General features: G+C 43.5%; 1 protein-coding gene and 1 pseudogene across 1 annotated transcript; both read left to right on the plus strand.

Moving 5' to 3' along the window:
• Nucleotides 1–13,312: 13,312 nt before the first annotated feature.
• LOC148342139 (lithostathine-1-beta-like) lies at nucleotides 13,313–16,190 on the plus strand. Its single transcript, XM_088288076.1, has 5 exons — nucleotides 13,313–13,529; nucleotides 15,665–15,787; nucleotides 15,855–15,971; nucleotides 16,040–16,072; nucleotides 16,177–16,190. The coding sequence occupies exons 1-5, from the start codon at nucleotides 13,313–13,315 to the stop codon at nucleotides 16,188–16,190; spliced, it is 504 nt and encodes a 167-aa protein (XP_088144202.1).
• A 663-nt stretch (nucleotides 16,191–16,853) lies between these two features.
• Nucleotides 16,854–17,437, plus strand: LOC148342140 (C-type lectin domain family 4 member C-like; annotated as a pseudogene).
• Nucleotides 17,438–27,288: the final 9,851 nt, after the last annotated feature.

Below are 27,288 nucleotides of genomic sequence, written 5' to 3' on the forward strand. Positions count from 1 at the left end.
ACACAGGAAGATGAAGATTTATTTGACAGTGGAATCTTAAAACAGATATTTTTTCTGCATTGAGCATACTTATCAGTCAAAGTTGTGTTGTACAAGAAGCGAAAGGCACTTTCTTCAAAAGCAGGTGGCCACAATAAATAACAAAAACCTTACTTGCTAAATAGTTTTCCATAACATTAAGATTGAACAAAATAGTGACACGAATATTTAAAAAGAAACGATTAAACATTGAATACTAAATTATTACTAAAACAGTTGAATGAATCTTGAAATAATAGTGAATCGGCGTAGTTTAATGAATACTGAGACGAATAATGAAATATTTAAGTGCTTATATCAACACTGAAATCATTTTTAACACTAATATTTAGATATTTAGATAATAAAACAGTGACGTATTTTAATTTAAAATTCTCAACCACGTCGTTGGCGAAAAACCCTGTAAAAAGGCAAAGGTGCAAACATGTTGACATAAAGTATCATTTTATCATGTCAACTGATAATAATAGGGAAATACATTTGGAATACTGTCCAACCGACGACATGGTGGCATGTTTTAACAAAACCGGCAACAAAAGTAAAATTCAATACATCTGTAAAGTTCATATTTGGGAACTAAAATGTTTGGTCAAATGCATACGGTTTAAATCTTTAGTTTTTTCTTTTTTCAAATCGTACGTTTTTACAATGTTTAGAAGAAGATAACAATGATTTGCATCACAAATGGCCACATCTGTCGGTGAGCGGTGACAGTGCTCCACATGGCCAGCAGCCAATCATATCACAGTGGGGTGTGTCCTGTTCCTTCGGATTTCGTGCGGAACAGACTGCAGTTTTCACGCAGGAAATCCATTCAGCGCTACTTTAAAAATCGACGCCATCTTTAATTCGTCTCGTCGAACAAAGAGAAGCTCACGAGTTATCGCCAAGCAGAGATCAAGTGCGGATTTGTTGGGATTGGCGTTTGAAAATGTGTGCAAGAACGACACCCAAGTACAAAGAGGAACTTTGTGGAATAAAAGAAGAGAACGAGCAACATCTTCCACTGCTGGACGAAGTTTGCAACCAGCCTCGTGTTGTGCTACACAAAGCAGGTTTGTACACGTTTTACTCTCATTTGCTTTGTAAAGAACGACTTTCTATCGTTAAAAATATGCATCACAACATTAAGTTGTTTGGGGAAATGCGTTCAAGGTTAATTGCCTCTCTCATGTCTTAAATAGACATTAATGTTTCACAAGTTTGTTTAAGTCAAAGATTTAGAATTTGTTCACCTTTCCTCCTAAGCAAGTATATTATTTTTGTTCTCTTGGTGCCGTTGGAATTTAACTCTAAGGCTGTAGCATAACTTTTACCAAATTATTCGAATTAATTATCTGATTCCATTAATGATTAACCAAACATGACCGACATTCATCCAACAATTATGCGCGCTCGTTTTGAGAGAAAGACGACCAGGAAACCGGCAACTTCACACAGGAGCCGATTTATTCCTCACAGGAGATCTAGTACAAAAGCCCTCTCAACACAGTTCTGCGCGCCTCTGTACCCAACAGAAGACAAAGTTTTGTTACCTCTTTTGGATTTCACCTGGACGGGTAGTATTGATAACACATAGTCCTGTTTACTGATCCCAGTCAAGCCACTGTGGATTGAATTGACACCACAGCACCGTCTCTGACACTTTCTAAATCAACATCGGCCAGTGTTGAACTTATTTGCTTCGTTTGGGAATAAATCTGCAACAACGTAGGGTGCTTCTTATTGCATACTCTACACACCAAACGTCCTTTGCATTCTCTGCTTCTGTGCCCAATGAACAAACAACCAAAGCACATTCCTTTTTCCTTCAAAAAAGACATCTTTTCAACTTGCGTCTTTTTATCCAATAGAAGGCAAACATCCAAAGAATGTCCAGCTCCACAAAACAAGCATGCCTTTACAGGCAAGTTCTTCTCCATTTTATTTACAGGCTCCATTTTCTTTTCCACAGGTGCTATTGTAGTGGCAAAGCTACTCCCTTTAGCTTTCGTACCAGTCCGAAATGTCACACCTCTAAACTCTCTTTTTACTGTTGCAGGCAATCTTGTATATCTCCAAAGAGAGGATCACTTGCAATCTTAACTTGCTTCTCCACAAACTCCACAATGTCATGAAATGTGGCTCTGCGATGGTACGTTTCTTGCAGATGGCAGACCACACTTCTCCACTTATCTCTAAGCTCGTAAGGCAGTTTTTTAACCATAATTTGCATATTGGTGGGCACGTTTAGGTCACCTACAGAATCTCCCGTTGAATTACAGCATTCACGAAGCAATAAACTGTAGGCCTGCATCGCCTTGAGATTTTCTCCCTTTATCAAAGGCCATGAAAGTACCTTGTCCATGTATACAGAAGCTACTTTAAACGGATCTCCAAAATGCTCTTGTAGCAAAGACTTCGCCTTAATGAATCCACGAGAAGGTGGCAGATGTTGACAGCTTCGGACCAGATCCAGGGACTGGCCTCTGGTATATTGCTCGAGGTAGTACAAACAGTCCTTGTGATTAGGAGTTCTTTCTTCGATGTTGTGTTCAAAGGCTCTTATGAAACTTAGGTATTGTAATGGATCTCCATCAAAAACTTGCAAATCTCGTTTGGGTAACAGCAAAAGTGATTGTTGTTTGAAAAGTGAAGATGTAATTTCATTTTTCTTCTCCAGTGCTGTAAGCAAACGATCAGGTTGTTGGTGAAGCTTGGTCACTCTGTATTGTTGGAATAGTTTCACGTTGTACACCTGCTGGTAGTGATGACAGACCGGCCCCAGTTAAGACAGAATGAAGCTCAGGTTGAGGATACGCTTTGGGTCTGACAGTAGCACCTCCTGTTGAAATTATGTACGGCTTTCAAGCAACAATTCCAGCTCTCCCTTGCTGCCGTGGGAGTCGGAAACAGAACGGACGAAAGAAAAATAGCCCTTTTGCGAACCAATGCCGGAGCCGAGGCCATCGAGGTATTCAATGAACCAGAAGATAAAGACAAGTTTGAAAAGGTCCTACAAAAATTTGATGAACACTGTCTAGCTAAGAAAAACGGAACTTGTGAGAGATACGTGTTTCGTTCAAGACTCTAACAGCCCGGTTGGTCCTTTGACAATTTCCTCACCAATCTCAAAATTCAAGCCAAGTCTTGTAACTTTGGTGATCTGAAAAACTCAATGATAAGGGATCAGATTGTGTTCGGGACTAACGAAAAGAAACTAAGAGAGAGGCTGTTGAGGGAGGCGGACCTAACATTGGAAAATGCAATAAAGACTTGCCAAGCTAACGGGCTAGCAAATCAGCACGTGCTAACTTCCCAAGCAGCACCATCTTATGAAAAAACAGAGTCCGTGAAGGCAGTGACGAGCAAAGGTAAACTGTGATTCAAGAAAAAGACCAAAAACAATGAAAATGATCAAGCTCATTTCAGCTGTAAAAAGTGTGGAGAAATGCATGAGCCAAAACGGTGTCCTGCATTTGGGAGAACATGTGCTAAGTGTATAAAGCAAAATCACTATGCTAAGATGTGCAACACCAAGAAGAACGTGCACACCGTGCAGGAAGACTCAGATGATAGTGATGACCTTAGTGACACTTTTTTCATCAAAATCGTGTCATATGACGAAAGCGATGTGCAACAACAAACTAGAGGAGACCCAGAGCAAGCTGTTAATGCAGTAAAAGAAGATAAATGGATTGCACCACTGCTTGTCAATGGGACACTTGTTACTTTTAAAATTGACACATGAGCAAAAGCAAACAAAATTAATGAAAAAGACTTGAAACCACAACCGGAAAGAGTCACAGACAAGGCAGTGAAATTGAAAACTTACAACAATCAGCCAATAAAAACAAAGGGATGTTGTAGGCTAAAAGTGACAGCAAAGGGAAGACAACACAAGTTAACGTTCAAAATTGTGTCAAGTGGACTGGAGTCAATCCTTGGAGACAAGACATCTGAAGAGCTTGGATTGATAAAAATAATTTACTAAATCAACAGCAAGGATGTCAATCAGAAGAACAAAGTGTTGAAGAGTGAAGGTAGTAAGAGTATAGTGAACAAATACTTTTCTGTCTTCAAAGGACAAGGTATGCTACCTTACACTTATAAAATACAGCTCAAGGAAGATGCTAAACCTGTAGTACATGCCCCGAGAAGAGTTCCAGCCCCTCTCAAAGAGAGATTAAAAAAAGGAACTGAACAGAATGACACCAATAAGAGTCAGAGAGAAAGTGAAAGAAAATTCCATCACGTGTGTTAAAAAGAGGAACTCCCCAGAGTTACGTGTTTGCCTCGACCCCAAAGATCTGAATGAAAACATTAAAAGAGAACATTATCAGATTCTCAAGCGTGAAGAAATCCTGAGTGACATGGCAGGTGCTAAGTACTTCAGCAAATTAGATGCATCGCATGGATTTTGGCAGCTGAAGTTGGACACCGAAAGCTGCAGGTACACCACCTTCAACACACCATTTGGGCGTTTCTGTTTTCTGAGACTGCCATTTGGCATAAAGTCTGCGCCTGAGATCTTTCACAGAGCTATGGAGTCAATCATAGAAGGTCTGGAAGGAACCCGTGTGTACATTGATGATTTGGTTGTGTGGGGGAACACAGAACAAGAACACAATGAAAGACTTGAGAAACTGCTACAAAGAGTTCAAATGAATGGACTTAAACTAAAACGAGAGAAATGTCTAATCTCGTTGCACACTTGAGTACAATGTCAATAAAGGGACTTCTGATTTCTGAAATGTCTGTTTGGAGTTACAGAATTGACACAGCAGATGGAGTGGTGCCAGACAGAACCAAAGTGCAAGCAATGCCGGACATGCCAGCTCCAACTGAGAAAAAAGGACTTCTGCGAGCAATGGGGATGATAAACTTCCTGGGCAAGTTCATTCCAAACCTCTCTTCAAGAACAAAGTCCCTAAGTTTGCTGCTGCATCACAACGTAGTCTTTGAGTGGACAACAAAACATGACGAAGAATGGCAAGATCTAAAGAGAACTGTGACAGCTGAGCCAGTCCTTGCCTCCTTTGATCCATCAAAACCAACCAAAATTTCCACGGATGCGTCGAAAGATGGGCTAGGTGCCGTACGGCTGCAAAAGGCGAGAGACACATGGCAACCTGTAGCCGATGCATCCAGGTCAATGTCAGAGACTGAAAAACGCTATGCTCAGATCGAAAAGGAGTCACTGGGTTTAGTGTTTGGATGTGGCAAATTGCACACGTATGTTTATGGACTGCCCACATTCATAGCAGAGACTGATCATAAGCCACTGATTTCAATTAGGAAGAAAAATCTCAATGACATGACGCCCAGAATTCAACGCATGATGATGACGTTGCAGCGCTATGATTTTGAGCTAATATACACGCCTGGAAAATACATAGTGCTTGCTGATGCGTTGTCACGAGCGCCGCACCCTAACAGTGACATCAAAGACAGCGTTACGGCGGAGGAGGCTGAGGCTCACATCAACATGGTGACAGCCGCGCTTCCTGCTACTGACGCTATGCTGCAACAAATTGGTGCAGAGACGGCTAAGGACGCAGTCTTGAACAAAGTGTCACCATGTATGAACAATGGATGGTCAAAAGGAAACTGCCCTCAGTTTTACCCGATGAGAGCGGAGTTGTGCATGGCGGACGGCCTCCTGCTGAGGACGGACAGGATTGTAGTTCCACAATCTATGCCCAAGGACATGCTTCAGCGTCTTCACAAAGGACACCTGGGAGTGGAGAAATGTAAGAGAAGAGCACGAGAAGCCATCTACTGGCCGGGCATTAACAAAGACATAGAAGAAATGATTCAAAAATGCCAAGTTTGCCAAAAACATCAACACAAACAAGTCAAAGAGCCAATATTGGTAGCTGACCTTCCCACAACTCCCTGGCAGAAGGTAGGCACTGATTTGTTTCATATAAGAGAACATTATCAGATTCCCAAGCGTGAAAAAATCCTGAGTGACATGGCAGGTGCTAAGTACTTCAAATTAGATACATCGCATGGGTTTCGGTATTCATAAATGTGTTTGGTTTGCTTCTGTGAATAAAGATAAAAAAAAAAACATATTAGTAAATATTTATCATCTCATCAATATTTGCACAACAGAGTACTGAGTTTCGAGATCCTCACAATAATAATTCTCAAAATTATATTTCTTATCAATTTAGCTTAGTTAAGGGATATTTTATTGACAATCTAACATCACTATACAAAGACAGAAAAAAAATTGGTGGTGGGGGGAGGCGCATCTTTTTCTTCTTGGTAGAGGCCGGCGTGAAATAATTGAGAAGCACTGCTAGTATATGCAGACATTATATTCATACAATCTTGCAGCCCGAGTGAACCGCAGAATCGGTCAGAGAATCGTAAACGTCCCACTGCTGGAGCAGCAGAGGCTTCTCGGGGCATAGGCGGAAGTGACGCGAGAGATGACTCACCAATGTGGCGTGAATTTAGTTATTTTGTTACATTTTTTTTCAACCGAATGAAAATATTACATAGAATATATATTAAAAGAGAACAGCCAGGTGTAAAAACAAACACAGAGGCAAAGAAATATATTTGAAAAATACGTGCTTTAAAGCATGACGTCATTAGCAAGCGCGCAGCTTCCGAAGGACCTCGATCACATACACCGACCCGTCCACACCGGAACAAAAGCAGTCCACCGCTAAATTCTTCTGATTTAGTGTGGAACTGACTGTAATTTTCTCATCGGATGTCCAGTGCTACTCTAAAGGACTACGACATAATACATTAAGTCTTTGTGTCCCGATAACCTCATCTTCGCGCGTTGATGCTTTTCGGCGTAGTTAGCTTAGCTTGTTAGCTAGCTAGCCGCTAACGAAAAGAGGCACATGACTCATCGCCAAGCAGAGATCAAGTGTGGATTTTTTGGAATTATCATTTGAAAATGTGTGAAAGAACGACACCCAAGTACAAAGAGGAACTTTGTGGAATAAAAGAAGAGAACGAGCAACATCTTCAACTGCTGGACGAAGGTTACAAGCAGCCTCGTGTTGTGCCACTCAAAGCAGGTTTGTACACGTTTTACTCTCATTTGCTTTGTAAAGAACGACTTTCTATCGTTAAAAATATGAATAACTACGTTAAGTTTTTTGGGGGAAATCGTCCAAGGTTATTGCCGGTTTTTTTTAAATATTGCCTTTTACTTGTCGGTTTGCCGAACATTTGTTTATGCCAAATTAAATCAGTGCAGAAAATAAATGCCAAAGAATAACCAATAGTGGGGGGTGAACTCCATGTTTTTCCCAGTATAAAATTTGAACTCGTTTAACATTTTACATTTTCTGGTTTTTATATCTTGTTCAAGCAATTCCTTACGGATGGAATTCTGTCCGACTCTAAAAAATGTGCACTCTGTGGCGAAAACATCAATGGCAGTTGATCAATTTTAGTGGATTAAACACAAAATATTAAGTTTTTTTTTTTTTTTAATCAAGTACGTATTGGTTTTATTTATTTATTAACTTTGTACTGGCTTCGTCGGGTGAGAGTCAATGAACCTCGGGTGGCCCTGCACTGTTTTGTGCACATGTGCGTAGATTCACCCCATCCAAACATTTAAAATACATTGAATGCATCCATCCAGGGTTGCACGGATCTCATCAGTTAACAAGTGCATGCTGCAAGGAATGCATCTGCATCTTTGGCTTACTATGGGCTGAAAAAGGGAGAACGTCACAACCCCCTTTTCTACCTACAAGTACAGGAATATTTAGTTCCTGGTAATAAAGTTCCTGTGGCTCAGGTGGTTTGCATCTCGACTGCAACTCATAGTTCTTGATAATGTATGCAAAAGACAATGATGATGTATCAGTGGGATGTCTTGTGTTACTTTGTTTCTCATTACTGACACCCTATGGCTGTTAAGCATCATTGCAGTTACTAAATAATTCAGGGAACTCTTATAATATTATGGTGTATCTTAGTCTAATTTGAATATGTTGTTGCTTAATGCTTATGTGAAGGGATTTTGTCTCTTCAAACATAATTTTGTTTTAAATTTTATTTAGAAACAGAAATTATTTTTTTTTTAAAAAGTAAAAAGGGGAATGTTGGAACGTACTAGCAGGCTAAAAGTCATTTTGGAGAGAAAAAAAACAAAAACGAACGTAAATCATGCAATAAATAGCGACTATGATGCCTTTAATTCTTTTTGGTATCCAGATTATAATGGAAGCAAAAAGTACCCACGATGAAACTATCTCGAAATGCAAAAAGAAATACTTGTAAACATATTTCTCGAAAAGGATTTCTATTCTATTAATGGCATGTTGCGATGGCCCCCATCAATATGTTAGGGTCCCACAACAGGTCTTCCATCAGACGCACACAATAGCCTGTGTGTGCTAACTTCAGCTCGCTTCCAGAAACGTCTGTGACTATGTCCGGAATGAAATCGGGCATCAGCCGCAACATGCTTCCTTTTTAAATGCTCGTTTATCACTGTTGTGCGGTTAACGGGAGGCTTACATCGTAGGACGTAATTTTGTGAAATGCCCCCATGGTCCGGTCCAAATCGGGGTCGCACACATTGCTCTGTATGCGGCAGGCACAAGTCAAGGTAGCACGGTAAAAACAATATAAGTCAAAGTCGCCGCCTGAGCTTTGACTTTATCAACCCAAATTTGTCTTTCTGTGTCCTACAGACATCAGTGAAAACGATCTCCGTTCTGTGAAAGAGGAGCCAGACTTGACTCATATCAAAAAGGAGGAGGAGGAGATCAACAAGTCACCACTGAACGTTGTCCCTATAAAGACTGAAGATGAAAACAAGGATGAGAGTGAGGACAACAGAGGGGCAGAGCCTCCAAGCAGCAGCTCAAGTCATCACGTGATAACAGAAGGTGATGAAGACCACTGGGGGCCATCACAAGCACATAATGAGGACACATTATCAGACGCTCATGACGACGATGATGATGATAATGGGCAAGCCAAAGGTGAAAGGGCATGTCACACTGACTCATTCACTTCAAAGCTGTCTTTAAAAGGGCACAGAAAAACACACAGTGGTGAAAAAACTTTTTCTTGTTCTGTTTGTGGGAAATGCTTCTCTCGAAAGTTTGATTTAACAATCCACACAAGAATGCACAGTGGAGAAAAACCTTTTTCCTGCTCGGTTTGTGGCAAGAGTTTCTCTCAAAAGCCGCATTTAACAACCCACACAAGAACACACACTGGAGAAAAACCCTTTTCCTGCTCAGTTTGTGGAAAATGCTTCTCTCAAAAGGGAAATTTAACAGAACACACAAGAACACACAGTGGTGAAAAACCTTTTTCCTGCTCAGTTTGTGGCAAAAGCTTTTCTCTAAAGTTCCGATTAACAGAGCATGCAAGAACACACACTGAAGAACCTCTTTCTTGCTCATTTTGTGGTAAAATCTTCTCCCACAAGTCACATTTAACAGAACACACAAGAACACACAGTGGTGAAAATCCTTTTTCCTGCTCAGTTTGCGGAAAAAGTTTCTCTCAAAAGGCAAGTTTAACAAGACACACAAGAACTCACAGTGGAGAATAACCTTTTGCCTGCTCAGTTTGTGGTAAACGCTTCTCTCGAAAGTCTGATTTAAAAATACACACAAGAACACACACTGGAGAAAAACCTTTTTCCTGCTCAGTTTGTGGAAAATGCTTCTCTGAAAAGTCACATTTAATAAAACACACAAGAACACACAGTGGAGATAAGCCATTCAGTTGCAGCGTTTGTGCTAAAAAATTCGCCACTAAATGGCAGGCTGAGAGACACAATTGTGATGGAGAGAATATAGGGCTGGGCAATATGACCTAAAATAAAATGAGCAATTTTACCTCGATAACGATGAATCACGATAAATTTCCGCCCGTTGACCAAAATCAAAATAAATGCAGGAAATACATAATAACTGTTTTCTTTATTGACCAAGTGGTACACATTACTTTCAATGGAAAATAAAAGTACAAAAATCATGTGTAGAAGCCTTCCAAATATCTTACTTTGCATGACTTGAACAATGTCACAAAGAACAGGAGAAAAAGGGTACTTCTCGCAAAATTTTCTCTGCAAATAGATTGTGCCAAGATGCTGTTGTCACGATCCGCCGTCCGGCGAAGAAGAGGAGGTGATGCAATCGGCGCACGGCGAGAAGGAGGTGGACCCAAAATGCGAGGAGGCAGGGATAAGGGTAACTTAAATGGATTTTAATTGGCGACAACCGAAGGGCAAACCAGGGTACAAAGCGGGGTAACACGGAACAATGACCCGACACTGGCCGTGTCCAAATTAACAGGCTGCGACCTCCGAAGGTTGCTTTTTCGGTCGGATGACGTCACTTTCGGCGCGACACGACCGCGCGTGGTGTCCAAATTCACGGCTGTCACGTGCGACCTTCGAATCCAGCCTTGGAATTGGTCTTCGTTTCCATGGAGCCAAGGCCGCTTGACGCAACATTTACGTTACGCCCCCATATACTTTGCTCCTCTGTTCGACGCAGGTGATAAGTATTTGCGGTGGATTTATAAACGGCTTGGATAATCAATGGATAATCAGCGACGAGCGCCAGACCGAAGGCATCGGCTGCGCAAAACATTTGTATTATTTCATTTTAAACGATGGAACCCGAACTTTTCTTCATTTTATTTCACTTTTTGGTTTATTTCCATTTTGTTCTTGAGGAGAGGAGGATCACGCTTTCCCATCGCAGAGTTGTCCTTTATCGAAGGAATGAAGTAAGTTCTAAATCCGTCTATCAGCATTTTCACACTATTACCAACATTGACAGGTCAATAGGGTTATAACGTGATGGTTACAGATGAGCTAAAAACATTAGTACAACCTCAGTAGTACGTGTTAGCTTCATAATGGAACGAATATTGAATGGAAATGATATAATTATATACAGTCTGAAACAGTTTTTATGAATTTAGATACTTATGACAGCTTTATTGTCCCCGTGATTAGTTTGTACATATGGCAAAACACCAGAATACCACTAGAGAGTTTAGGGCCAGAGTTATTAAAATTAAGTTGGTGATACTGTAGGAATGATGCAAGCAAACGAAACAAGTACAATAATTAATGCGTTCATGTTTTTTTTTTTTTTATTCAAAACATTAACAGCCAAGAAGTCCATACTGCAGGATAAACCTGGGTGTGCCAGCGTTGGATCGTTTTTTCAATGGAGAGGATCTCCAAACAGACTTTCGCCTGAGCAGGGACTTATTCAGAGTGTTGCTGAACCTCCTGGACCATGACCGACAACATGGATGGGGTGTCGAGATAGAGGTCCTTGTCTTTCTCTTCTGGCTGGCGAGTGGGGCATCATATCGGGTGGTGGCACGAGCATTTTGGATGCCGCGGTCCACCGTCCACTACATCATCCACCGGGTCACTGGGGAAGTGGTGGCTCTTCGCCACAGAGTCATCCACTTCCCCAACACTGCAGGAGACCTTCCGGCAGTGACCCAGTGTTTTGAAACAATTCTGATACTGCTTATGATCAATTACAGCATCAATAAGAGTGACTAGTAGCGAGACTGATACCCAATCGCCAGGCTACAATGGGTTAAGTTGTCTGTTATATCCAATCAGACAAGCGTGAGCCCTTGAGTAGACACTGCTTATAATCAATTACAGTATCAAATAATATAATAGTCACAACTCATGGTCAATTGCTATGACTTATTATTAACTTCAGGATCGCGGATCGTCGGCGACTTACATGGACAGCAAACACTTCACTGCGTTAAACAAGCGGCACATTTTATTTAACCCACAGTATAAAGTGTACAAGCAAGCAAGCAAGCAACAATTGTATTTCAGCTCATAGATTACATGCAATACATAAATCTCATTACCGTGTGCTGGAAGGACGGAGAGCCCCGGCGTCCTCAGTAATGCGAGCAAAAAATACGATGCTGGGCGTCCGCGCGTAGAACCCTCAGCCGACTTTACTTACATTTTGCCTCCGTCACATTCTTATAGCCAATATCGCACCCCATCCCCTCCCGTTCGAGTGCGCTTTGATGGTTCGCATGGCCCTTCGCACAACTTTGGCCTTTGCCAATCCTTACTCCCTTTTCGTTATCGGCTGTACCTTTTCGCATGAGTCAGACATTCCTGGTGCTTAGGCCCTGTGCGAATTCCCTCCAATTATTCCCGTTCTCATAACACATAGACACAGACATCTACTAACGCGTGTATATAGGCATAAAATGGTTATTATGCAGCATTTATGTGGTAAAACAACATTAATAAACCATATTTCACTTCACAAGCGTATCTGCAATTCAATCCACACTTTTCCTTCCTTCGGTCATTGTGGTTTTAAAAAAGCAAAAAATATATTTTACATTTTCGAACGGTCGCCTGTTACGACTTCCAGGCGTGTTGATTACGCATAGTGAGTATCCAATCACAAAACGCGTTTCTCACCTTCAGCGTAAGACCAGCGAGAAGGCTCATTGTAACCAACTCGTGATCTGATTGGCCATCGCAACTGTCTATCAAATATGAAAGCTCATTTACTTGGACAGAATCGATGTCTGGCAACACGAGCTAGCGGAATTCTGACTGGATTAAAAACTCTCACCTAAAATTACAACGCTTGGCTATTATATGACATCAATGTGCAGATTCTGATCATTTTTTCTTGATTATGTAAGGCCAGCAGAGAAGGCCTTGACGGCTCGCCACTGTGGGAAACAAAGTGAAACTTGATGAGATTTGAGGATATCATTTTACTGAAATGTTGGAGGCAAGACAAGTAATCAACTGACACTTGCGTCACATTTTGTCAAAAAAATAAGTACCTTGACAATTAATTGACCATTTCTGTGTTGAAAATGCCTCACTGTCTGTGACGATGATGCAATATTCATGGTTGACCAATGGCTGTGTTCGGGGCTTCCTGAAAAATCATTTTGGAAGTGCGAGCATTCCGCCTGACGCCAGAATCATTTGAGTGCTTATGAAGGAAATGCGGCGGGAAGCTGATCCAATGGCGTCCCCAATGTCGTCCACAGAACTACCTCTCATGGGACCCACGCAATCCTTCCGGAGACTGTGCGCTACTTTCATCTTCTGGACATTTCTATGGCGGCTCCTGCACTTCCCCTGAGCCATTCTTCTGCCAAAAAGGTCCAAAAGTTCAGAGCGTCACTTTGCACGTCTTCTTGTCGTGCGCTCTCTCATATTTGTTCCCTTTCGCATCCCTGCAGCCAAGCGCCAAGGACCTCAACCTCTGCCAGGTGGGTGTCGCATCCTGCGATCAACATGTCGCCTGTCGCACGTACTACTTTGATCTCAAGCGCCGTCTCGCTTGCAGGCTGGACTGACAAATGCGGCTTGTGGCTGGACGGCAACTCCGACGACATCTGCTACCTGATCAACCGCAAGCCCAAGACCTGGATGCAGGCCCAAGACGACTGCCAACGCCTCGGAGGGAACCTGCTCAGCATCACCGACTCACATGAGCAGAGCTTCGTACATGGTAAGATACAATACAAACCCATCCAATACAACTTATTTTATAGAGATGGCTGTCCATCAAAAATGATCAAGATTGCGCAACAATTCTCTTTATAATTCTTATAGTGGTTGTGTCGGTAATTATTGCAAATTCATTCTACTTGTTTATAATGCTACACGGCTTCTTTTTCTTCTCCAAAGAAACCGATTAATCGACAACTACTTGATTACACTAGGGAACAATTTAGAAAAAAATAATCTGTTGGATTTGAATATTATGCTGATGAAAGATGAAATTGTCATAATGATTGGAAATAGGACGACAAGTTTTTTTCTCCACAGCTTAGTCAGTCACCAGAGATGCAAAATTCCATTGATTTGCCGTCGTAAGAATTACGATTCGACTCATATCTGGCAACGTGTCAACCGGCCCAGGTCTTCTGGGGGCCCTAAGCAAAGTTTCCTATGTGAGCCCTCTAACTGATCAGCAGCACCAAACATTCCGCTATTGATGACTCAATAGCCCTATCATGTCAATGTGACAGCAGCAATCTCTTCATTTATACTTTTTGTCATTGCAAAAACGGCACCACTAAAACATTGGCTCCTTTATAATCAGCTACTGCGGTACAAGTCAAGGCAGGATTACACCACAAAAAAATTGACATTTTCCTGCCTCTTAATGTGTTTTAATTTGGTCCCAAATCATTGAATTTACACTTCAATGCAATAGCCTGATAGTGATACAAAAATAAAATAGTTTTAACCTAATCTCAGACAAGAAGACTGAGAATTAATGAGTTGAATGAATTATTTGATAAACCAGCCCAACGAAAGTATCCGAGTCAAATTAGTATTGCCGTACCATAATGAGTACCTGTTTCTAATTACATGCATATTTTTTTCTTTCTTTTTTCATGGAATAAGATCAAATGTACCATGTGTCATTAGAGTTGTATTATTATTATTCTTATTGTATTTATTATTATTACTGCCGCCAAATTATTAAATATATATTGCAATCCCATTGGTGCCAGACCAATTTTAAATTAAACAATAAATACAGAAGTAAATTACACCAACATGTCCAAAAAAGCCTAATGCGAGGTCTAACGTTGCTTGCAACTCTAACGTTCCTGAAAATAAAATGAATAGGCACAGCGCACAAACACAACTTTTTTTCCTTTTAAAATATCGGTTAAAAAAAAGTTCTGTCGCATGATGACGCAGGAATAGTGGGGGGCATTCGCGGTCTGCTATTCTCAACTTAAATACAAGGCCCCGACATCCTATGCACTTACCTCAATATAGTTTGTGTTTCACATTTTCCTTTTTCCCTTCAATTTTCCACAGCCGATCAGGCTTTTTGAGATTTTGCTTCATGCCCTTGTTTATACACAATTGCACGCTGCCCCGCGGACCAACCATTGCAAATTAAGATGGAGCATTTGCTATAAATGGAGCGCACGTTGTGCGTGCGCATTAGTTCTAGGATGCGTCGGCAGTGGGTTGCCAGATTGGGACCCTTTGGTGAAGTCGGCCCTATGCGGCTGCGTAAGTGGCGTATAGGCAGGGCCGGCCCTGGTGGCAACTTGTTTGTGCACACACAATTGAGACAGTGCGGTGAGAGGTGTGTGCAGCTCCCAAAAGGCCAGAACTGTCAATAACTGCAAACAGAAAGCAGACATGGAAGCAATTGCAAAGTCTAGTGCTGGCCTTTCTCGAAACCTCGGAACCACAAACATACCATTCGTTGCAAGTTTTCTTACGGTTAATGCTTTTACTTTGGAAAGCAAGGACCCAACCAGTCAGTGAATACGTTGTTTAGCTGCTTTTTCTATCAAAAAATGGAAAAGGCTTTTGTATGTTTCTGTATTATATTTCTCATTATGAATTCAATCTAAACAGTAAATAAAATTCACTCTATTTTTTACATTCATTCATGTTATATTTGATACAACCTGAGAACAAATAAAAGAAATTATTTCTGTTGTCCGGTGCAATTTTTCACTCTGTGTGGCTCCACAAACGGACCTGTTGTGGGTGCCTCACATGCTAAAACATTTTGGCAGCAGTCGTTCCGAGCCACCCTAACCCTGACCATTACACTTCTGAAATGGCTCCAACTCTTGACGCATGTTTTTCTTTGACTCAAAGCTCTCCTAAAGCCTCTGTCGGTCGGCGGTACTTCTGTGTGGTTGGGCGCCGATCGCGCCATCGCTGAAGACGGCAGCAAGTGGGCTGACGGATCTTCGTTTAGCTTCGTCCACTTGCCCGCAGGTTGGTCTCAAAACTGGCTACATTTGGAGAACCGGAGGCGCGCTTAGGATCTGTTGTCTCCTTCCAGGTTCCCCCGATGCCAACTCTGCTGGACCCTGTCTTTCCTTACTCACTGGCAGCGGCTACTGGGAAGCCGACAAGTGCGAGAACAACAAAGGCTACATCTGCAAGAGACGAGCACAAGGTAAGATGTGATGATGCCCCACTGATCCGCGTCAGGTGTTGACGTCCTCCTTTGTTTTCAACTTGCAGGAAAGAAGCAAGCACTTCTTTTGTCTCCTGACGGTAAGTCTCCTTGTATTGCGACTTGAAAAGAGGCGAGACAAAAATGACATGACTGAGGGTGGCACATAAACTAAGTCTCAAATTTTTTTCATCTCTCAAAAAAGCTTACTTGGACTAATTTCATTTTGTTTCCATCTTCATTTTCAAATGTCTTAAATATATCTCGCAAAATAATTGGTTAGTTGAGTTACTGTCAGGGGCGGAGTCGCATTTTCTTTCAGTGGGTTGGCTAGGCTAACACAGCAACTCATTCAGATGACACGCGCATGCTAACACACATGTGCAATCTGCCTTGGCTACACAGTGCACATGTAGCATATGTGCGAATTTGTTCACAGCTGGATGGAGGAGGCCTTTGATGCTGAGGTTGGGCCTGAAGGAGGTTTCAGGCCTCGTGGCCCGGAAGCAGCGCCTTGCTGTCTCCGCAATAACAGTCATGTTTCTGACTAACGTAATGAAGTCAAGTGAGGGAGATTCCTGTTTGATGGCGGTGGGACAAAAGGTGGAGGACACATTTTCTAGTCTTGGAAGGAACCCCAGAAATTGCCAAAGTGGCCTTCAAAATAGCCGCTACTTTCATCCAGACAAAATGGCTGACTTGCTGCGATGCCTCGATGGCGCTACCTCATGACCACGTGTGGAACTGCATGAAGTGCAAGAACATGCGAGTGCGCCACCAAACTGCTCGAATTTGTCAGACAAGACTAATCCCCCGAATGTGTCCACAGCCAACCCGTGTGGTTATGGTTGGCTGGCGCACGGCTCCAGCTGCTACAAGAGGATGGCCGCCCCCAACGGTTGGCTGGGGGCCCGTCACGACTGCATCCTGGAGGGCGGCGACCTGGTCTCCATCACCTCAAAGGACGAGAACGACTTCGTGAAGAGGGCAATGGGAGCGAAGACCCGCTTCTGGCTGGGACTCTCCAATCTGGTGAGATCGAAGCACAAGCGGCCGGTGACTCTGTACCGGTACTCCATTGACAACTGACATTGGTTTCCGCAGGAATGTGACGAAGTCTGGTGTCACTTGAAAATTGGAAGCCAGGCCTGGACTTGGTCTGACACGCATGTGACGGCGACATACAACGAGTGGGCCACAAATCACCCCGAAAGGTAAATGCATGCTAGCCCACACATGAGGAAAAAGCTTTTGCTGATGTTTGATCAGACATGAGGGCCAATATTCCTCGTTTGTCTCACTTCATGACTTCTCCCGACAGCTCCAACGTTGAGTCCTGCGCGTACGTCAACCAAGGGGGATGGACAGAGCCTGGCAAGTGGAGGTCTGGTCTGTGCGCGTCTTCTCTGGCGTACATGTGCGAACGGCCGCTGAGCGGTAAGCCTGCACGTCCGTATTCATGTTGACATTGAATGCAGATAAATGCAATCACGTCGTGTTCCTGCAGGCTGCCCGCATGGACGTCCGTGTAAAGGCGACGGTTACGTTTTCATACCAATGGAGAGTGAGTTGCAGCAATAATTCTTGTTCCACCGTCAGCGTCCGTCATGGTTTCCTAACAAATGTTTCTTTGTGGCCTCAGCTTCCGACTGTGACCCTGGCCACTTCCTGTTTGGCGAGTATTGCTATGGTTACGAGGAGACAGAGAGAACTTGGCAGGAGGCTGAGGAGGTCTGTCTTGCACGGAACGGTCACCTGGCCAGCGTCCACTCATGGCATGAGGGCAAATTCTTGGCTGGTGAGCACCAAGACGAACTGACGACGGCAGCAATCGTACTGTAAGATTTATTTTCACGAGAATGTCTATATTTGTATAGATCTATTTTATTTCTTATTTAGGGGAACTATTGTTTTGTTATATTGGCGGAGGGATATGGAGTGTAAAGAGGAACGAGCGAGAGGGAGGCTCGATGTTAGGGATGAAGCGGACGAATGAATAAAGTCATATGTGGAGCTATTCCCTCTCCGTGTGCTGTTCTTTCTCCCACGAACCCCGATGTCGGACTAGCACTCACCACCCCCAGGGAATAGAGTGTTACACTGGTGGCAGCGGTTTGTGGACTTTCAGCATTCGGTGAGGTTGAACTTTTGCTCGGACTTCGATGCTAATGCTATGCTAGCGGCGCCCGATGACAACTGCGAGTGGCCCGATATTCCCCTCACAACGAAGGACGACGCGACGCTGTGTGGCTCACGTCTTGTTTTCTTCTGTTGTCGATTCGACTGAGAAGAGCCGCGTTTGTCAAGGAACGGAGGTGGACACTTTATAGATTGTATTTTCGGGGCTAATGTGGAGCTATGGCAAATTATTTTTGGAACGAGCTCCCCTTTCAGTCAAATAGTAATCGCGCCATTCCACAATGCCGCCAAATCTTCATGGGGGACGGAAAAGAAGATTTTGCAAAATGGTGCAGACATTTTGAAGTGACTATGAGTGCTCATCCTGATGCTGACGAGGACAGTTGGGCAAAGCTGTTACCAACGTGCTTGGGTGGAGCTGCTTTTAGTTACTGGGACAGTTTATCTGATGCTGAGAAGAACAACTATGCAACGGCTAAAGAGAAACTGAAGGCTGTTTTTGGACAAACAGCATATTTGTCTACATTTCAAAGCTACATTAATGCTCGCAGTCGCCTTCCTGGTGAGGCTCTCCCTGTGTTCGCTGCAGAAATCAGCCGCCTGGTAGACGAAGCTTTTCCAACATATGGCGTTGATGCTAAGCGAGGAGAAAAATTTAGACGCTTCATTGCTGGACTTGATCCTTATCTACAACTGCGATGTCACGAACAGGGTGTTGCGACGCTGTAGGATGCTCTGAAGTTTGCTATACAAATTGAGACTGCCCATCAGGCGAGCAGAGTGTTTGCTGCTCCTGCACCTCTTCACCCTTTTCCTGCAGTGCCAACGTACCCAGTTGTTTCACCCATCTTAACACCCCATCTGCCGAATGCTTCCCCGGGTGTCCACTCAGCCACTGCTGATGAGATGACAAAGATGTTAAAGACTATTGAGACATTATCAGACAAGGTGGAACAGCTTCGATTGGCTGTTAACCGGCAAGGTCAGGATTCGCATCGTGATGGCCCTGGCTATGGATTTCGTCACAGGAGTTCCACGCCGGATGGACTACGTCGAGATCGTTTTCCTTCGGAATGGCACCACGGGTCACCACCTCGTCGCAGAGATTCTTCCTACGAGCGCGACTTCACTCATCGCGGCTCATACCGGAGGCCCAAACGTGAGGATTATGAGTACAACCGACGAGGTCCGCGCACTCAATCTGACTTGTCACGTCGCTACACAAGAGGCCGCAGTCCTTCACCGAGGGCGTACACCGACTATGGCCGTTCTCCTGATCGTTATTCCGGCGGACACCGTCGGCGTTCTCCTAGCCCGGCTGGACGTGTACGTTTCCAGTCTCCTTCACATCCTCAGTCGGATATGGGAAACTGCGAGTAGTTGGCAATGAGGGCCAATTGTCGACTGCTTGCTCCCAGGCCCAGAAGGACATCGACACGCCATTTGATTCACCTGTAAGTGATGATACATCTCTGTCTGACAATGAGAGGAGATATGTTTCAATCATTATTGAGGACACTGTTGTGCATGCATTTGTCGACACAGGGGCGGACATTTCTGTTGTCAGTGAGGATTTTAGAATGCGTTCACCTGCTCTACAGAGGAAACCGATTTTGAGACAATTTATTCCTCTCACTGGGGTCACAGGTGACCCCCTGGACTCTGTAGGGTCAATTTCTGTAAACCTAAGTATCGCACACAAGCCAATGACTCACTCTCTTCAGGTTGTTAGGAACTGTACCAAACCAGTCATTTTAGGTTGGGACTTTTTGATTGCTAATAATATGGTCGTGGACACGCGAAACATGACACTGGATGTGGGTGGAAGAACTGTGCCATTAGTTAGTCCACGTCAATATGTTCCGTGCTTGGCTACTGTTTCAGTTTCATCCACAGTCACTATCCCTGCCATGTCTGAGAAGGTCATCACTGCTAGTCTTGAGGCACCTATTAAGGGACTTCAGCCTAACAACTATACAGGTGTGTTTGAGCCACATTACACAGATCAATCTACAATGAGTTTTGCATGGACAGTGGTTAAGGTAGACCAAGGCTCTGTTTGCGTTAAGGTGGCGAATCTCTGTCATGATGAGGTCAAGTTACATGGTGGTACACAAATAGGACGTTTTCACGCTGTCCTTAATGATGGCCAGGGTGAATACACGATTGTTGACAGTTCCGTTTGTAACGTGAATATTCAGAAATCTGATGTTAACAAGGCAGCCACCCTTCCAGATGTGGGGAATCCGAAACTTACACCTACACAACAAAAACAACTGACAGACACTTTGACCTCTTTTGCCGACGTATTTAGTCAGCATTCACACGACTTCGGGAGGACTGACCTACTCACACACAAAATCACTACGACCTGTGACAGACCAATTTCACAGAGAGCTTATCGCACCTCTCCGAATGTTAAAGCAGAGATCCACCGTCAAGTGGAGGCTCTCAAAGCACAGGATTTGATAGAGGACAGTATGAGCCCTTGGGCCAGTCCGGTGGTGATGGTGAGGAAGAAAGATGGTTCATACAGATTTTGTGTGGACTTTAGGAAACTAAATTCTGTCACTGTGACTGATGCACACCCCTTGCCTAGGGTGGACGATAGTTTAGATGCGCTATCGGGCTCTCAGTTCTTCTCAACAATGGATATGTCTAGCGGGTATTGGCAGGTGAAAATGGATCCCGTAGATAGACACAAAACGGCATTCACAACGGGCGATGGTCTTTACCAATTTAAAGTAATGCCCATGGGTCTTAAAAATGCCCCACCAACATTTCAGAGGCTGATGGAACTTGTTCTGAGAGGACTTCACTGGACGACCTGTGTCATTTATCTAGACGACATTATTTGTATGGGAAAGAGTTTTGACGATCATTTACATAATCTGTCAGACATCCTTGGCCGTTTTAGAGAAGCAGGTTTGAAACTTAATCCAAAGAAGTGTGAGTTTTGCAAGACGACTGTGAAGTATATGGGACACATTGTGTCCCGTGATGGACTGACGTTGGACCCAGTTAACAGCGAACGCATTCGTGACTGGCCTGTTCCACGTTCACCGACAGAGGTACGCGCATTTTTGGGTCTGTGCTCCTACTATAGACGTTTTGTACATAAATATGCCTTTGTGGCACAGCCTCTTCACAGACTTACACAAAAACAAGTACCTTTTGAATGGACAGATGACTGTTTTTTGGCTTTTCAGACACTAAAAGATGCACTGACTTCGTCACCCATCATGGCCTTCCCTGACTTTGACCAATCATTTGTTCTGAGTACAGATGCATCTAATTTTGCGATTGGTTCAGTTCTCTCTCAGGTTCAAAACGGGCTGGAAAGGGTGGTGGCTTATGCGAGTCATGTGCTTTCAAAAACTGAAAAGAAATGGTCTACCTATGATAAAGAACTGTATGCTATTGTTTGGTCTATTAGACACTTCAAGCATTATTTGAGTTGTAACCCATTCACGATTGTTACTGATCACCGACCTTTGCTCAGTTTGAGGAAAATGGACATCACACATGACCCCACGGGACGCCGAGGTCGTTGGGCGTTGGAACTGGATCCCTATCAGTGGACGATTACTCACAAAGAAGGGAAGAAACACACCAATGCGGACGCTATGTCACGGATTCCATCTGGGACACGCGAGGAGTCGACTTTGCCCTCAGTTGAGTGTCACTCCCTTCAGAAAGACGCTGAAATTGCGGCCCCCACTTCTGACTTGTCAGGCCCAGCTTTGGGACCTTCTGTTGACAATGGGCACTCGACCCAGGTATGTTCGGTGGATGGCAACACTGAGCAGATCAACACACTGTTATCACCAACGTTTTCTGTCCAGACTGATGACATAATTTCTGCACAACTGTCTGATCCAATGCTTTCTGAAGTGTATGCTTGGGTGAAAAATCGAGAACGTCCATACCTTAGACAGGTTAAGGGTCGGGTTCAGAGGAAGCTCTGGTGGCAGTTCCCTAAGTTAGTATTGCGTGATGACATACTATGTCGTAAAGGTCGCAGTGTCCCGGGGAAGCCCGAGTGCTATCAGGTGGTGATTCCAGCCTCGCTGGTTACAGACACCATGCATTTTCTTCATGGCAATCCTTGTTCTGGTCATTACAGTGCGGAGCGCACTGTTAAGCGAGCAGTGTCGATGTGCTATTGGCCAGGAATGCGATCGGATATTGAAAACTTTTGTAACCTGTGTAAGTCATGTGAAGCCTTTAGGAAACCCGTGCCTCAACGCAGAGCGCCTTTACATTCCATCCAGTCTGACCGACCGTTTCAGTTTGTGTGCACAGACATCACTGAACTCCCAGTTACCGCAGCGGGCAACAGATATGTATTAGTAATACAAGATCACTTTACTAAATATGTCAATGCTTATGCCATGCGTGACCAAAAGGCTACAACGGTTGCACAGTTATTCTGTGAGCGGTACATTCCAGACCATGGTGTTCCTGAAGAACTGTTTTCCGATCAAGGCCGACAATATGAATCAGAGGTCATTCAAACTATATGTGAGCGACTACACATTAAAAAGAAAAGAACATCGCCATACCACCCACGAGGTAACGGTATGGTGGAAAGGTTTAATCGGACGTTGAAGGAACAATTGGCTAAATTCATTCATGGTCATGGGGGAGAATGGGATCATTATTTACCTGTTATGATCCTGTCCTTTAATGCGACCCCTCACTCGAGCACGGGTTATTCACCCTATTTTCTTGCTCATGGCAGGGAGCCAAGGCTACCCGCGGAGGTGCAAGTGGCCCCTCCCAGGGAAGCTGCCAGCCCACAAAACTATGGTTCGGAACTGGTTTCACGTATGGGCTCGGCTTTTGAAATGGTTCGTTTGCATCGAGAAGACCAAGACCTCAAACGTGAATATTACTATAACAAACAAGTTAATTTTAAGCCTTATCAGTGTGGGGATTTAGTTTGGCTCAATGATCCTACCACACAACGACAAAAACTTTGTCCGAACTGGACTGGGCCTTTTAGGGTGGTTGCTGTGAATGATGACGGACTTGTTTACAAGCTGTTGGATGTTAGGGATCCTCAAGCTGCACAAAAAGTCATTCACTATGATCGTTTGAAACCGTACCGTGGCACTGACATTGAATTCCCGGCGACTAGGATTTTGCCTCAATCAGACGCTAGTTTTCGGTACACGGCGTTGTCTGGTTCTCTTCCTTATGGCTTTGGTGCCAATGGGTCGACTCAGATATCAGAGCCTATTGGGCCTTCTGTGCCTTTACAGAGGGGGCCGACGGGGCGAGTCTCCCATAGGCCATCTTTGCACGCCCACAGTGACCCCTCACTGCCTACTATGACTAGAAGTGGTCGTATTGTTCGCAAGCCTCAGCGGCTTCTTGTGTAAAGGGGCCAGGCTGTTTGGTAACGGGAGCTTTAAAAAAAAAAAAAAGAAAAGTCAATGGGCAACGCATGCCTTTGTTTCGCTTACGTGTTTTCATGTATCACTTGATATCCTTTGTTATGGGTTGCATGTTTTCTCCACTGATGGTTTATTTTTCTGGACAAATGTATGTATTTGGTTCAGTTGAAATGGGGACATTTCATTTGAAGGAAGGAAGGTATGTAAGATTTATTTTCACGAGAATGTCTATATTTGTATAGATCTATTTTATTTCTTATTTAGGGGAACTATTGTTTTGTTATATTGGCGGAGGGATATGGAGTGTAAAGAGGAACGAGCGAGAGGGAGGCTCGATGTTAGGGATGAAGCGGACGAATGAATAAAGTCATATGTGGAGCTATTCCCTCTCCGTGTGCTGTTCTTTCTCCCACGAACCCCGATGTCGGACTAGCACTCACCACCCCCAGGGAATAGAGTGTTACAGTACCACCGTGCTTGTCAACATCCACAAAGGTTGGCTGCTCTTGTACTAAAGCTCTTGTCCTTTCCTCAAGATCACAAGCAACAAGATATTTACCTCGGCCTCAAGAAGAGCAACAACTATGAGTGGAGTGACGGAACACCTTATGTAAGTCAAACGTTTACGGCAGTGTGAAAAAGTCATTTGACAAAGCTGGAAAAGTTGAAATCAAGAACAAAAGTGTCATTTGCCAAACGTTTTTCAGAATTACTAGAAAATGTTCTGCTTTTACAAAAATGGCCAAAGCTACAAGAATAAAAGTACCTCTCCTGAATATAATTGTTGAAATAGAGTAATTCCTACAAAAAACACACGGCATGTTGATCAAAAACCTCATGAGTCACAATTCGAAAATTCTTGTCACAAATAACAAGTAACTTGACATCACCATTTAAGTGTTGAAAACGACTTGCTGTCTGACTTCCGGTGTTGTGAACACAGAAATGGCAGCTTCTAAAAGATGTTTCTTACATTAAATACAGGTGTGAATTTGCCGACTTGATGACTTGAATGACTGGAAAAAGTAAGTTAAAGTTGCAGTGGAGGAATTGGGCAGCAAGAATGCCGAGAGCAAAGAATAAAAAAAAAAAAACCTGACGCGGGTGCACAAGAAGAGACAAGTGGAAGATCAGAGCTGGGCCTGATTCTGAAGGAGTTGAAAGACTTTAGAAGCGTTCCAGATGGGAGAACATGTGGATCAATGGTGTAAAACAGGGAAAAGAGGAGAATTCACCATAGATGGTGGACTATGTGGAAGGATGTTGTGGAAAGAGTTGGAGCTCCCGGAGGCATTTGAACTGCGCATAGAGAGCTCACACGCATTAATGCTGGAACCGCTTCTTCAAGGTCTATTGTTGCCAAAGAGTCTAAGCTATATAATGGAAGAAGAGATGCTGAAGTTACCATGGCAAAAAACGGGGCGTCCGACTGGACGGGAAAAGAATAAACCTGCACCATGACTATGCGCCTGACTTATTCAAGCAATGCAGGCAATATGCTGAGGCTAAGAAAGTCCTTAAGGAAAACAATACCCTGTGCCAAAGGTTGGGAGTGTTCTTTGCAGCTGTAACAGTCTTGCATAATTCAGCGCCAAAGAGAGGTCACCCGAAGCAAATCATCAAACACCCGAATTTGATGCCGGAGAAGATACACCTCACCTGGTGCGCCAGCAGAGGATCAAATAATGTTTTTTTTTTGTTTTTTTTATTATTACTGGCATTAAGGGAGAAATCAATGCAGGAAATGCATATTGACTATTTTTTTATTGACCAACTGGTACACATTACTTTCAATGAAAAATAAAAGTCCAAAAATCATTTGCATAAACATTCCAAATAGCTTGCTTTGCATGACTTGAACAATGTCACAAAGAAAAAGGGTACCTCTTGCAAAATCTTTTTCTGCAAATAGCTTGCGCCAAGATGCTGTCATGGTGTAAATAATGCCAAACAAAAAAATGGTAAATAAAATGAAAGAAAATGTCAATGCAAGACAAATAAACAAGTGTGCATCATCGGGGAAAATGTGCCGTCTCGAGTACTCTGGTGCGCAGTCGCCACTTATCGTCTATGTAATGCACAGTCAGGCTCAATCAGGGATTGATGTTGCGACTCGACCACAAGTCGGATGAGGATACAAAATGCTTGACATGTCTAAGCTTCCGGCCCGATATAGTCCATATCGGGAAATACGGCTTTCATGAAGCATTTAAATCCTGTGCGCGCCACTGTAACTAGAGGAGCTCTATCTTTAGCTATGTGCTAGGCTATCACGTCCACCTCTGCGACGTTCTCTCGTATGGTGTCGCCTCCGTTAATGGGCTGTTGTCACTTGTCGAACCTTGCTTCTCACTTTGAACTTTCAGCACAGCATGGTTGTGCTGTGGGTGGTGAAAAAAGCTTCTGGATTTGAATCGCCAGCTACGACAGCGACGTCTGTTTTCTTTCTCGATCAGGCGGGTGGAGTCACGTGACTAGAGGCGCTGTAGCGGTCTTAAAGGGGCATGGACATTGCCGCAGACAGAAAAGGCTTTGCTTTTTGTTTTAAACACCGAATTTACCGACATGGGCAAAATGATTTCGGTCATAGTAATAAATTTCGGTAACGGTAAATTTTCGGTTTATCGCCCAGCCCTATTCTCAATCCTATCAAGAGAACCAATATATTGAGGAGATTGAAACAACATCCCTCCATGAGCAGTCACCTTCCCGTGTTGGAGGGGTTTACGTTTTCCAATGATCCTAGGAGCTAAGTTGTCTGGGGGTTCTTGCCCCTGGTAGGGTCACCCATGGAAAAGTCACCTCATAGATTTTTCATCAAATGTGATATAGCCCTTAATCACAGACAGTCTCAAAGGGCTTTACATAAGCACAATTGACAGCTACTGATCTTAACCCCCAGGAGAGCAAGGAAAAACTCAAAACCCCATTAGGGGAAAGGTGAGAAACCTTGAGAAGGGACAACAGATGGGGGAATCCCCCTTCCAGGATGACCAGGCTGCAATGGATGCCAACTGGGCAACATTTGACATATAAAATGATGCTATACAATGGTAGATGAGATAATGTGAGAGTCAATCAAAAGAAGTGCTGCAGGAAGATGTCTTCAGTGGAGCGGGTCCTCGTCCAGGGCCGTAATCTCCATGGCAGCATATCCAGGATGAGCCTTCGATCTTGTACCGGTCAGTTGGTGTCAATTCAGAACAGCCACTTCCAAGTGAATCACCATCACCTAATTCCCAAGATGGGGAATAGGGAACAGAAAAAAAAGAACAGAAGTAGTAAACAGACCAACAAGTAGTTCAACGAAGTGCTGAAATATAAGGAAATCAGAAGAGGCGCTGCATGAAGACGACTTCGGCAGAGCAGGTCCCTCCCCGGTTGGTTAGTGCCGTAATCTTCATAGCAGGTCACCATCACCTAATTCCCAAGCAGGCGAAGAGGGGGCAGAAAAGAGAAGAAGCGGCAGTAAACAGGCCAACAAATAATTAGATGAGATGCAAAAATATGTAAATAAATTGATCAAATGACTGCAGGAAGACGACATCAGTGGAACAGGTTGTTGGAGTTGGGTCACCGTGGAAATGAGAAGTAGTTAGTAAATCAACCTTTAAAAGCCAAACTTACTCCAATGCGTGTTCGTTTTTTTGTGCTCGAGAAGAAAAGGGTCAAAAAAAGACTCGACAACTGATTAGAGTTCCGATATTTAGTTTCTTCAATTTCTGGAGTTCAGGAAATAGTGCAAAGACAGATATCTGGGCGACATCTTCTTAACC

The sequence above is a fragment of the Idiotropiscis lumnitzeri genome, chromosome 2, assembly GCF_059441095.1.
Source record: "Idiotropiscis lumnitzeri isolate Australia: NSW breed Sydney's pygmy pipehorse chromosome 2, RoL_Ilum_1.0, whole genome shotgun sequence".
In the NCBI taxonomy this organism is placed as follows: Eukaryota; Metazoa; Chordata; class Actinopteri; order Syngnathiformes; family Syngnathidae; genus Idiotropiscis; species Idiotropiscis lumnitzeri.